The 13,305-nt window shown below is 34.4% G+C and overlaps 1 protein-coding gene across 12 annotated transcripts in view; it reads right to left on the reverse strand.

Annotated features, from left to right (window-relative positions):
• Nucleotides 1-13,305, reverse strand: part of LCORL (ligand dependent nuclear receptor corepressor like) — a 167,866-nt gene that overhangs the window by 13,861 nt on the left and 140,700 nt on the right. For 9 of the 12 annotated variants that reach the window (XM_065907511.1, XM_065907514.1, XM_065907517.1 and 6 more), the window contains one exon: nt 8,149-12,953. The exons of 2 other annotated variants lie outside the window; for them this stretch is intronic. In XM_065907511.1, the coding sequence (XP_065763583.1) occupies nt 8,149-12,953 (4,805 nt within the window). The remainder of the gene's footprint in view (nt 1-8,148; nt 12,954-13,305) is intronic. One more of the 12 variants, XM_065907522.1, reaches the window with a different exon arrangement.

Genomic DNA, 13,305 nt, shown 5'->3' on the forward strand with positions numbered 1-13,305 from the left:
TCCTCAGAGAAGCCTTCCTTCACTTTGCTGACTTGATAAGATCTCCCTATAAGGAATTCTCATAGTAAGTAAGTAAGTGTTAGTCGCTCAGTCGTGCCCGACTCTTTGTGACCCCATGGACTGCAGCCCACCAGGCTCCTCTGTCCATGAGATTTTCCAGGCAAGGATACTGGAGTGGGTTGCCATTTCCTTCTCCAGGGGATCTTCCCAACCCAGGGATCAAACCCGGATCTCCTGCACTGCAGGCAGATTCTTTACTGACTGAACTAAAACGGAAGCCCATTCTCATAGTACCACCTATGAATTAAGAACTTGTAAGATTTGTTTAAGTTTTCTCAAATGTCTGCCTCTCCAAAGCTGACCATGAATGGAATGACATCTGGTTTTGTCCCCCTTCATATTCCATATGACTACCATACTGCCTGGAACACAGGAGACAAAAATTTCTGAAAGAATAAATTAATGGGGTCTATAGATACTGGTTTCTAAAATCTATCATTCTATACATTTATATAACACACAAAGAAGCAAACAAGTGAATTTTCCAGGTTGCCTAGAAATGGAATTGGAGGGGAAAAAATGAAGCCAAGGTCTTGCCGAAAATTAGCAAAAACAAGGAGGAAAAAACATGGCAGGATGAAATCATTCAGATACCTGCTCTGCCTTTTTTGTTGTTGCTGTTTGTAATTAAACAATAGGTGAATTCGGTAGGCTGTTCATTATGATAATCACAGAATACTCAGCTCAGTATAGGACAAATGAGAAAAATACAGTAGCCATGAGGGCTGAACTAAAGATTTTGAATTACTAAATGAATAGAGAAGATAAAAGGGTAGAAAAGCAGAGAAGAGAACATCTGAGGCAGGAATTTAAGGTGTGAAGCACTGAAATAAATCTCTAACAGGTGGTAGCAGCTGGTTAAGGAAGAGAAGGGTGACCCTTGAACCACTTACCTCAGATAGACAAAGCAGGTCTGGAGGCTGCAGGGAGAGAATAAAGATTTACAAAACAGAACAAAACTGGCATTGATGGCTCCCCCAGCACCACTCTGCTGGATACAGACAGGTCTTGTCCCAGGGAGATAAGAAAAAATAAAATAACTACATGTCAGAAATGTAGTGGATTGTGTGGGAAGAGGGAATGGACAACAGGGAGGGAGTGGATGGGTTTTGGGAATGAACTGGATATAATAATCTTAATTTACTAAAAGCAAAAAAAAGACAATAAATTTTTTTCTAGTCACATCACATCAAAATTCTACCAGTAAAAATGGGTCAGCAAACTTTTTCTGCAAAGGGTCAGGATATTTTAGGCTTTGTGGGCTTTAGGGTCTGTTGCAACTACTCAATTCAGCTTCTGTAGCATAAAACACCAACAGACAAAACACATAGGTAAATGATCATGGCAATATTCCAATAAAACTACTTACAAGGCAGGCTGGGGGCCAGACGCAATTTGGAAAGTTAATCTTGTTTGAAAATAGTGCTGTACTTCATATCCATTAATAGGGTGAGTCAACTAAATTATCTTTCTTCAAGTTTTACTAATTATGTTGTCAAACTGAAAAAAATAACTTGAAATATTTTTTGCTAAGTTCCCTGAGTTACTTTGTAACTCTAATGTCTAACAATGCCCAGTAGATCAAAAGAAAAATATACAATATTTGTTGAATAAATGGAATAGTTTTCCATTAAAGATATGGGGCAATTAGTAAAGCAGAATATTCTGTAATGGTTGACAAAGCAATGAGATATAAGATATGTGAGAAAAATTCTAGGAAAAAAAAGATAAGGAATTACCAAAGTAGCTGTTTCATATAGCAAAAATACTACACTAAAACTCTTTAAAACCTAACTCTTCTCTTTAGTCAGTTTCTATGAAAATTACAATGATGGGGAAAATATCTAAATGTAAGCAGAATGCATTTTATTAAAGCCTTTTTTATTTCATTAGAATGCTTTAAATTACTGGGTCACAGTTTTAACATTTTTACTGATGGCACTGGCAAGTAACAAGACGGTAAAATGTAGAAAGAACATGTAGAAAGAACATGTAGAAAAGAACAGGTCAATATATTCATTATTTTTTACATTAAAATATGTCTTTTTTATCCAGTTCTGACCAAATTAAGAGTGTGGTTTAATTAAGACTCAAGGAGACTCTGATCTCATATGTTTTCCTAAACTCATAATGTATTTTCTCATGGTTTTTAATACAGAAGGAAAGCCACCTGAACTGACTGCTACTTCCTTTCTTGATTCATTATGAAATAAAATCTAAACAAAAATGAAACTTATAAATCAGATTTATCAAAATGTGATTATTTTGGCCTGAATGTATTTACTAGAGTCATCTTTTCATGGTGAATCTTAGTAAAGCACTTAAAATTTAATTTTGATTACTCTAACAATTTAAGTACAAGAACAAGTCTAGTACATAAATTAACTTATATATTTATAGTCACTGCATTCTTTCTGGTAACATCACAGTAAGTACAGAGAAAGCCTAGAAGGAAACTATGTAGAGCAGTGTTTCCTAATTATGTTGCCAAAACTATGTTCTGGGGCATCCCAGGTGGCGCTAGCGGCGCCTGCCAAGGCAGGATATTTAAGAGATACTGGTTTGATCCCTGGGTCAGGAAAATCCCCTGGAGAAGGACACGGCAACCCATCCCAGCATTCATGCCTGGAGAGTCCCATGCACAGATGAGCCATGGGGTCGCAGAGTTGAACATGACTGAAGCGACTTAGCGTGCAAGCTATGTTCTACGGGACAAAGTTTGGAGAAGGTGTTTTAACATACTAATGGGGCACTGTGATTCAGTAAGCACAAGAAAGAGAACTGAGCACTTGGCAATGTTACTGGACTACAGAACACTTTGCACACAGAACATCTTGGTGGACCAGTCTTTCTTGGAATATAACTTTGGAATGCTTGTGTAGCAAACCAGATTAAAGTGACTGAATCATCTGGAAACATTTTTCTATCAAAATGAAATTTAGAAAATCATCTACTCTAGTGCTTCATAATTTCCATTAGGTAATATGATGCTGAACGTTACATGAAGTAACTCTAAATTTTATTTTTAACTGTTAAAGGATATTCTGTGCTGAGGTTGCCTCAACCATACAAATTTAAAAGAATATCTTGAGTTAGGACTCAGAAAAACATGGTAAAATGTTCATTGGCAGAACCAGAGAAGGACGCATGGTTAGTTTCAGTTTTAGGTTATTAAAAGAGTATATCATTAATTTCAAATCACCCATATCTCAGTGAAAATCAGCATTCTGAATGAAAAAAAATATATATAGAGAGAGTCATTTTTGAGGACAGATGACAAAACCGGAGAAACTGACAAACTGAACTTTTTTCAGTCATCTCAGAATCCAATTGAAAGTGTAAACTTGAGATTTGAATTTTTATGGAAAAATTTAACATTTTAGGAAAAATAATATGAGGATAGTAGCTTTAAGTACATACTAGGTTATTCTGGCCTGAAACTTCAGAGGTGTCTAAAGTCCATTTATTATATCCAGCTGTATATCAATTAAGAAAAGGCACACATTTGCTTTAGGAACTCAAACAACACTGATATTAAAGAGGTCTATAATATTATTTTCAATAGTCACACGTAACTTTAGATCACTATCACCACAAAAACCATCTCTTACAACTGGTCCTTCACATACTCCTTCTGTCCTCCCTTCTAATCTATGTGTGCAGCTATGAGAAAAAGACTTCTTAGAAGTAGTTTGATCACATGGTTTATCACAATTCAAAGAATAAATTCTTAGTTTGATCTCTTTTCCTTCTGTTACACCCACTTGGTGAACACAGTTACTATTAAGTATAATGGCCCATCTTTCTCCCAAGCTTTACATTCTGGCAACTGAGATAAAATCACAAGGTGTTCAATCCTATTACTTATTGAGACAGTATTTCAAACATTATCCAGAGCTCAATACTCACCATAAAACTCTTAGATTACCTCTTGATTCATAGAAAACAGTCTACTATCCTAAACATTCTCCCCATAAATTATAAACTGATTTGCATCCTGCTAAAAATCATTCCCACTCTTATGCTTTTGGCTTCCCAGGTGGCACTATGGTAAAAGAACTTGCCTGCAATGCAGGAGACCTAAGAGATGAGGCTTTTATCCCTGCGTGGGGAAGATCCCCTGGAGGAGGGCATGGCAACCCACTCCAGTATTCGCTCCTGGAGAATTCCATGGACAGAGGAGCCTGGCAGGCTGTGGTCCATAGTGTCACAGAGTTGGACATGGCTGAAGCAACTTAGCATGCACACATGCATTCTCATGTCTTAGGAGAGAAAGGACTCTTCTGGCCAAAACCAATCTCTATAACGATTCTCAGGACATCCCACTATCACGTCAGGGGCTTCACTCCATTTCCCCTACTTGCCATCTCATTTTTCTACTTCAGTCTTTCATTTTCCAGTGGCTTCTTCCCATTGGCATCTAAACATCCTTCAACTGGGCTTCCTCTCACTACTTCCCTATTTCCTCACCAATCTGCCATTTACATTTTTCTGTGCTAATTTTCTTCATTTCTTCTTCCTGCATTTACTCAATCATAAGAGTTCTGACTAAAATAACCTCTTGTGCTACACAGAAGATTTCAAGACCGAAGTGACCTCTTATTAACAATTTACACTGTTGCTTTTTTCCCTTCTTAAAACATATTTCCTGTCACCATTCTCTGCTGGCTTTCCTCTTTTCTCCTGGCTACTCTCACTAGTCTCCTTTTGTACACATCTTTTCTTTTCTCTATAACTTTGTGGCTTTGAGACCCTATGTTCTTCACATTTTATACTGAACAGTCCCTTCCACTCTCATGGCTTGAATTATTTGCTGGCCCCCAAATCTTTATCTCAAGCCGAGACCTCTCTTCTGAACAAAAACTTGTAACTAGTTGCATCCTAAATATCTTTTCTTGGATACCCCACTAGATATCTCAAACTTTATATGTCTAAAACTGAACACCTAAAGTTAATATTACAATCACCTACCCCGATGCCCAAGCCAAAAACCTGATGTTAAACTTTATTCTTCTATTCTCTAAGACTGATTCTACTTCATGGATGTCTCTCAAATGTATCTATTCTTCCCCAATACTGATACTATTAGGGTTCCAGACTTTTTTTTTTTTTTTAAATTAACTGATGCTGACCTCACAATTTGTGCTATGCTTCCATCAGTAGCTTTATATTTTGCCATTTTTTCAACTACCCCCTGCCCCTTCCTAAATTCCTATTTTGTGTCTTATCTATATGAACTAAATTAATCAGTGTTCCACACAACTCTGCTCTCTCCAGTCAACCATATTTTCCCCATGCAATTTGCTTCTGCCTGAAATACTTTCTGGACTTCTAATACTTTGTCATTCTTCAAATTCCAGCTTAGAAACAAGAATCCTTGCGTAATTCTCTGACCCTGGGTTCAATTTCCCTCTGTATTCCTATAGTCCATCTCTCTCCCCCATCATAGCACTCATCTTTCTACCGGAATTGCCTATTCACTATCCTGCATAAGATGGTAAGCTCCTCGAGAGTACAAAACATGATTTCTACCGTTCTATCCCCTTAAAACATATAATATCACACTTAAAACATAAAATACACTCTATATAGTGAATAAATAAGCAATATAGATCTTGTTTTCTTACTTCAATGGATAAAAAGCTTTTTGAACCTTCTATTGTACCTAAGAGCATATTGTAGGAATTCATTAAGTATTTGATAAAACAAAAATACAACAGAATTGCACTTCTTCTTCCTTTCTGTGTTTACAGTTGATAAAGCAGTACAAATGTTGTCAAGGATAATGTTTAAAATTTCTGTGTACTAAACCATATCTGGATGGTTAATCTTGAAAAGTTTAAAAACAAGATATTTGTAAGTAAAAGCAAAACTCTTCATCAACAGAAATATTCCATTAATTCATTATTACATTGCCGAAGGAATTTTCCTAGAAAAGTCCTACTGTTAAAAGTCTCAAACTTCCAGTCACTATGTATTCAATGAAGAAGAAAAACACATATAAAATAATGAATTTTAGTGTCATTTCCAAAAAGGCAAAAAGAAGTATGGAATATCAAGAATAATGATAAAAAAACAACACCTTAATAAACATTTAAAAATCAGATAATATAACAAATATTGCTATAAATACAACTTTATAAAAATAATGTCCTTGCTGATTGAGTGGGAAAAAAAAAGAATGTTAAAACAAAAAAGGAAAGTTATCAGTAAAAGATAAATAAAACTTTGAGTAGAACAGGAACTAATACTATGAATTTTTAAAATGAGAAAATGTGAAAAACAACTCCTAATATGATACTAAAATTTTTTAAAATGTTACAAAAGGATTTGAAATTAATTTGAAAAAGTAACAATTAGGCATCTTCCACCTTATTTTTCTAGGGTGATATCATATTTAGTGAGATGAAGGATCATATTAAAATACATTTACATTAATACCTTAGAAAGATACAATGGTTAAGCTGGAAGTAACAAAATACAGTTCTGTTGAGAAATGACAATACAAACTATCTTTACTATGAAATGAGGATGGTGTAAAGAATTAAAAATAAAACATTACACTTTATTCTCCATTCATGGCAATCTTTTAAAAATATGTGAAAGTATTTTTAGGTGAATTATAAGTTCTTTTGAAAAAATAACTATTTCTTCCCTCTTTTTTCCTGACGTACTATTTGTTGTGTTATTTTTAGTTATCCTTAGGCCAAGGAACAAAGGGTGTTACTTTTAGATTTGATTCATCTTTAATAATGGAGACTCTAATTTGACTATCTTTAAAATTTTAATCATTTATGTTAGTTAAAAATTTTAATCACTGCATGTGAGATATACTGAAATAGGTATTATAAAAGTTATTCAGTTAATTAATTGAATATTGGGGTTCATAATAATCTTCTAACCTATTAAAACTTGAGTTTAATTACTGCTTTTAATGTTTCAATTTAAGACCTGAAGGTGTTTTTTTAGCTTTTAAAAAAGTTTTTAAAAGACATAACAAAAATTAAGCCACTAATACCTCTCGGGCCACACAAAAGACTCCCTTAAAATATACAATGTAACAATGCAACTATATGATAAAATATCCTTAAATACCCAAATGTCACCCAGTAACCCTGCATTCATTCACTCTTTCATGTCAGGGAAGGAATCAACAAACACTACCACACTCTTACATATCCTAAATTGTCTAGCACTTATCAAGAAGCAGAACTGGAACTGGTTATGATGGCAACTAGTGTTTACATCCCATTTTTGCTAGGTTCAAGGGATAACGGTCTCCCTGAGGCACTAATGTCAGGTTAGTATAACTGAGTAAAGCTCATAATTACTTGCTAAAGTAATTTCAGTTTGCATTCTGAATTTAGCATTACCTTAAAATTACTTCTATATGATTTTCTCCCTTGGTAGGTGATGTATTATCTCCATAAAGAAATCCTCATCTTTATACCCATGGAATCAATGTCAGATATGAAAAAACTATTTAATAAGTTGCTGACTTATTAGAAACAAATTGGAAACAAATCTTGACACTTTTAAATAAATAGAATCTAAAAGTGGTTCCCAAAGCAGTATCAAAGGGCCTAACAACTTAATGGTGAATGTGAGATTGATACCCTAGGATTATTATATATGTTACAGTCTTTATCAAATTAACCATGAGATAGTTTTTACCTTCCAGATGGTCTCAAAGTTACTAATTTATCATTAGACAATAAATATATATTAGCTTGTAGTGTAGTAGTAAATTTTTAGATAGTTACTTGGGCATATTTATTTGTCAAACTGTTCTCTATATTTTACATTAGATCAGATGCAAAAGAAGACGGTATTTACATTAATACTTTATAAGCTTTCTATGTCTCAAATATACTTTTCTTGAAATCCTGGACACATTTAGATGTGGGGAAGTCCACTGGGACATTTAGCAGCACCTAATTTCATGAGTTTCATACTAGGTGCCAAGAAATTAGATTGTCCATATATTTTGGAAATAAAACTAAATCAACTGTTCCTTTTCTATCCATCATCTAATATTTCACTCAAGGCACCTACAATGAAACTAAAATTAAGTAGAGAAAAACTTACCTAGTTGGTATTTTGAATAAAAGTTTGCCATTTGTCCACTGTTGCAAGACTGTCGTTTATGTCTTTTTGTTGACATTTCTGTGGTCTTCCATGGTGGTCTTTTTCTTTTGTTCAATTTGCTAAGAGCTTCACAATTATCAGGATTCTTGTCATAGTTAACACATTTATTTAATTTACTATTTTCAAGTTGGGCAGGAAATTTATCGCTTGAAGGATTATTTGCTTTAGCATTTTCTATTTCTTTAGATTGCTTTTTAAAAGAATTTTGCCTAGCAGACTGGGATCTTAAGGTAAAGCGCTTTGATTCTTCTATGTGAGTTTGACGATTACTGCCACAGTTAGATTCAGGAGAGTAAATGATGGTATTTAACTTAAAAGTATTTCTGTGTTCGAGATAGTTGATCTTCCTCAAAAATATTCTACAGTCTTTTAAGGTTTTTGACCTCCAATTATTTAAACATACATTTCCTAGTCTTGGTCCCTTTTCAAACTCTTTTTGGCTGCAGTTTGTTCCATTCTCCTTTGCTTCTGAGTTAAATTTATTCTCTAAACTAGCATGTGTTTTGAAATCAGATATGGCCAACCTCTGTTGCAAAAAGTTATCCCTGATCTCAGGTGGGAAAATAAACTGATTATCTACTGTGTTTCTTCCTTGGAGTGGGACATCAGCATTTGTTACTCCATCAGTCTTACTCAAAAGTTGGTTCTGGCAAAAAAATCTTAAGTTCCTCCTTTTAGATATCCAAGCACCTGTCCCATGGCTGTGCAGCTTTCCCTCTCTCCTCCACCTTTCATGATGCAACCTCTTAAACTCAGTTCTTTTTAATCTAGTTAGTGTTAAATTACTTTTCACATTTAAAAGCGGGGAGCTAACCATTTTATGCAGTATATGCAACTTCCCTGCTGACTTTGAAGGTGAAGATAGTGCAAATTTTTTAAAGTGCTTTCTGAAAGGGCTGGTATTAAAATCAGAATATTTCGTCCCTAATTTAATTCCTCTGGTGTTTATTACTTCCAAAGGGTTTCGTGCATTTGCTTTTCTAACTAGTGAAAGAGACTGTGTTTCTGTTGTTTGCATAAACCAGGTACAGAGTTCATTCAAATCACACTTTTTCTGAAAAAGCATTTTTACAGGTGAAACCTCAAGTTCTAAAAGACAGGTCTCCAAAGGACTTGCTATTTTGAAGTTATCATTTTCAATGGGTTCTCTTTTTTTATGAACACAATTTTCAGCTTCATCTCCACTCACAGGCACCCAAGCATTTGTTATTTGTTCAAATCTATTGTTTAATTCCTCTAATAAGGAATCGTTTGAAGTAGAAGCAGCCCACCACCTGAGCAAAGGGTTTGATGAAATTATAGGGTCCAAGGAGACTTCAGAAATGGGTATTAATTTATCTTCCAAATGCTTTTTTGCTTTCCTTGAATTTCTAGCTCCTGGCATACCTTTGGAAGCTATTTTAATCCTTGACTGCTTATGTTTGTCCTCCTGACTTTTACCTTTCTGCAAACGGAGCTTATATGACTTATGGAGCAGGGAATTTCTATAAATAAGTGAACTAGAAGATGCTAACGAATGTAAGAAATGCAGAGATGGTTTTCGATCCCTAATAGAATGTCTCAAAGGTATAGCAGCAACCATACTTTTCGATTCATTCTTGAATTTGTCAGCTTCAGTGTGCGTTGTATCCATGGTGCACTGGCGATTTTCTTCAAGCAGACTTTTCTGGAATATATTCTCTTGTTCTAAAGGAGGTAAGCAGCTGCTAATACTCACTTCTCTCTCCTGAGGTGAAATTCTATTGATAGTCACAGATATGCCAGAGATTTTCACTTTTGCAGGTCTACCAGGCTTCCTAATTATTGCCAAAGGCTTCTGATTTGGTCGAATAATGTTCTTGGAAGATTGAGGTATCATAGACTTGTTCTTGAAAGGTCTAACATATTCAAAGCTAGACCCCAAGATTTCACTTTCAGTAGTCAAACTTGAAATAGCACTTATTCTTTCACCCAAGTCAGTGTCATATTCTCTAATACTTCTGAGACTATTATATTCTGTTGGAAAATCAGTAACATTATTTTTTAAAGACATACCATTGCTTTTGTTTATACTTCCTTCAGAAACATGCCTTTTAGTTCTTCTTGACCTTCCATAAATAACAGTTACTATAATACTCTTCTGATATAAACCTTCTTTTACTTCTGATATGAGAGACTCTGGGCTTTTCTTTTCAGCACTAATGGACTCATCTTGGCAAATGGAGATGTCTGTTTGGTCAGTTTTAGGTTTTGGTGGTCTTCCAATTGGTCGCTTTATCTGTTTCACAACCTGGGGACCTATTTTTTTAGGTCTACCTGGTTTTCTTTTAAAAGATGAATCAATCGTATTGCTTGAATATTCTTTAGGTAACTCTTGTGGGTTATCATTCTTCATATCATCTGTAAACACTGCAGAGGATTCTGCAGTTTCTTTTGCACAATTAAATTTGTTTAGTTCTTTTTGGAAAGTGTCACCATCATTAAGATTAGAACTATAATTTGCAGAGTTAGCATTTGGGATGGTCTCATTTGTTTCTTTTCTATTGTCAGTTACTTGATGAGTTGGTTGCTTTTCAGAAGAAAAATCATGATTTGATTCAGAATTACTGACTGAAGTTAAAGTATATTTGACTCCTTCACTGCTTTTAACCTCAGATAAAAACATGAGTTTGATAGGACTAGAATAGGTGGCAAAAGAAGAGCTTTCAATGGTTTCATATTTTGTTGGTACATTTTCAACACTGGAAATCAAGCTATTTGTGTTTAAAACAGATGACTTTTTCTGGTTATTAAGGCGCTTGCTATTCAAATCTATTGTAGGTATATGATTGGTTTTAATATTGGTGGATGCTACTATGGATTTTGATAAACTTTGCTCTTTGCATGTCATTCTACTTACAGTTAGAGTCATATTTCTACCAGCAGGTTGATCTTTACCATCAACTTCTATCAATTTCTTGGATGCTTTATACCCTTCTGATAATGACTGATTATTCCAAGACCTTTTGGCCATATTTAGTGTATCTTCCAAACGTTCCACAACAACTTGTAAATTAGAATTCATTGCAATTTTGTTTAAATCTATACTATGTGAGCTTTCAATCTGAATATTTTTTACTGCGTCTTTTCTTTTGGTAGAGTCAGAAACTTTTTTGGCCTTAGGGGATTTTTTGAAAACATAATTATTTGTTACATATATAGAATACCACCCTGGAGGTACAATATTTCGTTTGGTTCTGCTCGAAAGTCCAGGGACATCACTTTTCAAAGGAGTTTGAGTATTCTCTAATTTTGGATTCTCTTTTTGATTTTGCAAAAACTTTTTCCTAGCCACAGATTTCTCCTGTGATCTCCTTATGCTCATTTCCTCAGGAGAAGCTGTTTTAAAGCTTTCTGAAAATGCATCAAAAGCCAAGTTAGTTTCTAAATTATTTAGAGGTAGTTGCAATGACTGTAATCCATAATCTGGTAAAAAGGATGTTTCCACATGATTATTATCTTGCAGGCTTTTAGAATTTTGTAAAGAAGGTCCTTGGCAATGATAGAATTGCTCTTTGTCTGCTGAAAAGAGTTCATCATTGCGCAAAAACTTCCTTGGATTTTTTCCGGTGTATTTTTTTCTCATAAAGTTTTCATCAAGACTAGCAAGTTCTCTTTTTATCTGTAAAGACTGCCTTCTGAATATGGGTGAGTCAGGAGAGCTGTGCATTGCAAATAAGGTTTCTTGACGCTTTCGAAATCTTGTCTGAATAATTTTATTTTCTATCTTTTTATCATGTTGACTCAGTAATTCCATAAAACTGTAATCACTGGCCTTTGCATTATGCAAAAGAGAGGTTATTAAATCTCTCAATTTTAAATCATTATCTGTATTGCAATCACTGCTAGATAATTTTATAAGGTTTGTCATATCTATTGTTTCTATTGATTTTAATTTTTCATTAATACGATCCATTAAATCTTGAAAAATTATAGTAGTTTCACCCTTTTCATGATTTGTAGTACAATTATTGCTGTCTTCTAAGAGCAAAGAATCAGAGTTACTGGATTTTTTAGTTTTAGGCATTTTACCTTCATGATCATCTTCATCACTGCTTATTTCTGCCGGTGTCAGAGATGGAGGCTGGTTAATGTTTGTTTCAAGTCTATTATTTTCTAAGGCTGAACACTCTGAGATGACATCTTTCAATTTTTCAAATCCTTCAGCCTGCACAGGTGATAATGGTGGGGGTGAGGGACTTCGAGATCTACAAACATCTTGAAGACTTACTGAAACATCACATATTTCCCTTGATGAAAGAGGACTCTGAAAGCCTGATTTTGTGGAATGAATGTCTGCTAACAGTCCAGAACAACACCTGTGAGAATCGTAACTGTTCGTAATTCCTCTATTCACTACAGTCTTAATGTGTTCAATAGTTACAGTTTGGCAAGATAAACAATGTAAATCTTTAATACAGACTGGCAGAGGCACAAAACCAGGGCTTTGTCTTTCATTCTGTAAATGCCCTCTTTCTGCCAGCCTATATTCACAACTACAGAACAGACCATCTAAATCATCTTCAATTAGGGGATTCTGAGACTCTGAAGACACAGTATAGGATGAATTACAACAGCAAAGAGAAGCAGCATTCTGCTCTTGGACTAGAAATTTCAACATAGCCAAAACTTGTTCCTGGTGATGTATGCACAAAGATTCCAAAACTTTGCTTAATGCTGATTTTCCTTTTTCCATTTTAGTAGCTTCCTCTGATTTTGCAGTTGAACTAAAAATAAAAATCAAACAAAAAATGAATTACAGCAAAAATACTAATATTAATTTTAACAGAGCTTGAAATAGATATTTTGATATTGCTGGACTCCTAATTCCTATGGAGAGCTGTGAAAGTGACATCTTGATTATTGGTTACCGAAAATATAATGAAGCACTTATGACAATTTCCTATGACAAAATATGAGTCAAAGCAAAACCCTATTTTTTGTGTAATATAAAGGCTGCTACTGATAGATATGGTTATATTTACAGATTGCTAATGTTTAGTGCTTTGGCTATATTAAGAATATTTAATGGAAAGTGCTTCAGAAGGAGTTAAAATTTTTGTAAAGTAAACATTTTAT

Source organism: Muntiacus reevesi, chromosome 16, assembly GCF_963930625.1.
Source record: "Muntiacus reevesi chromosome 16, mMunRee1.1, whole genome shotgun sequence".
In the NCBI taxonomy this organism is placed as follows: domain Eukaryota; kingdom Metazoa; phylum Chordata; class Mammalia; order Artiodactyla; family Cervidae; genus Muntiacus; species Muntiacus reevesi.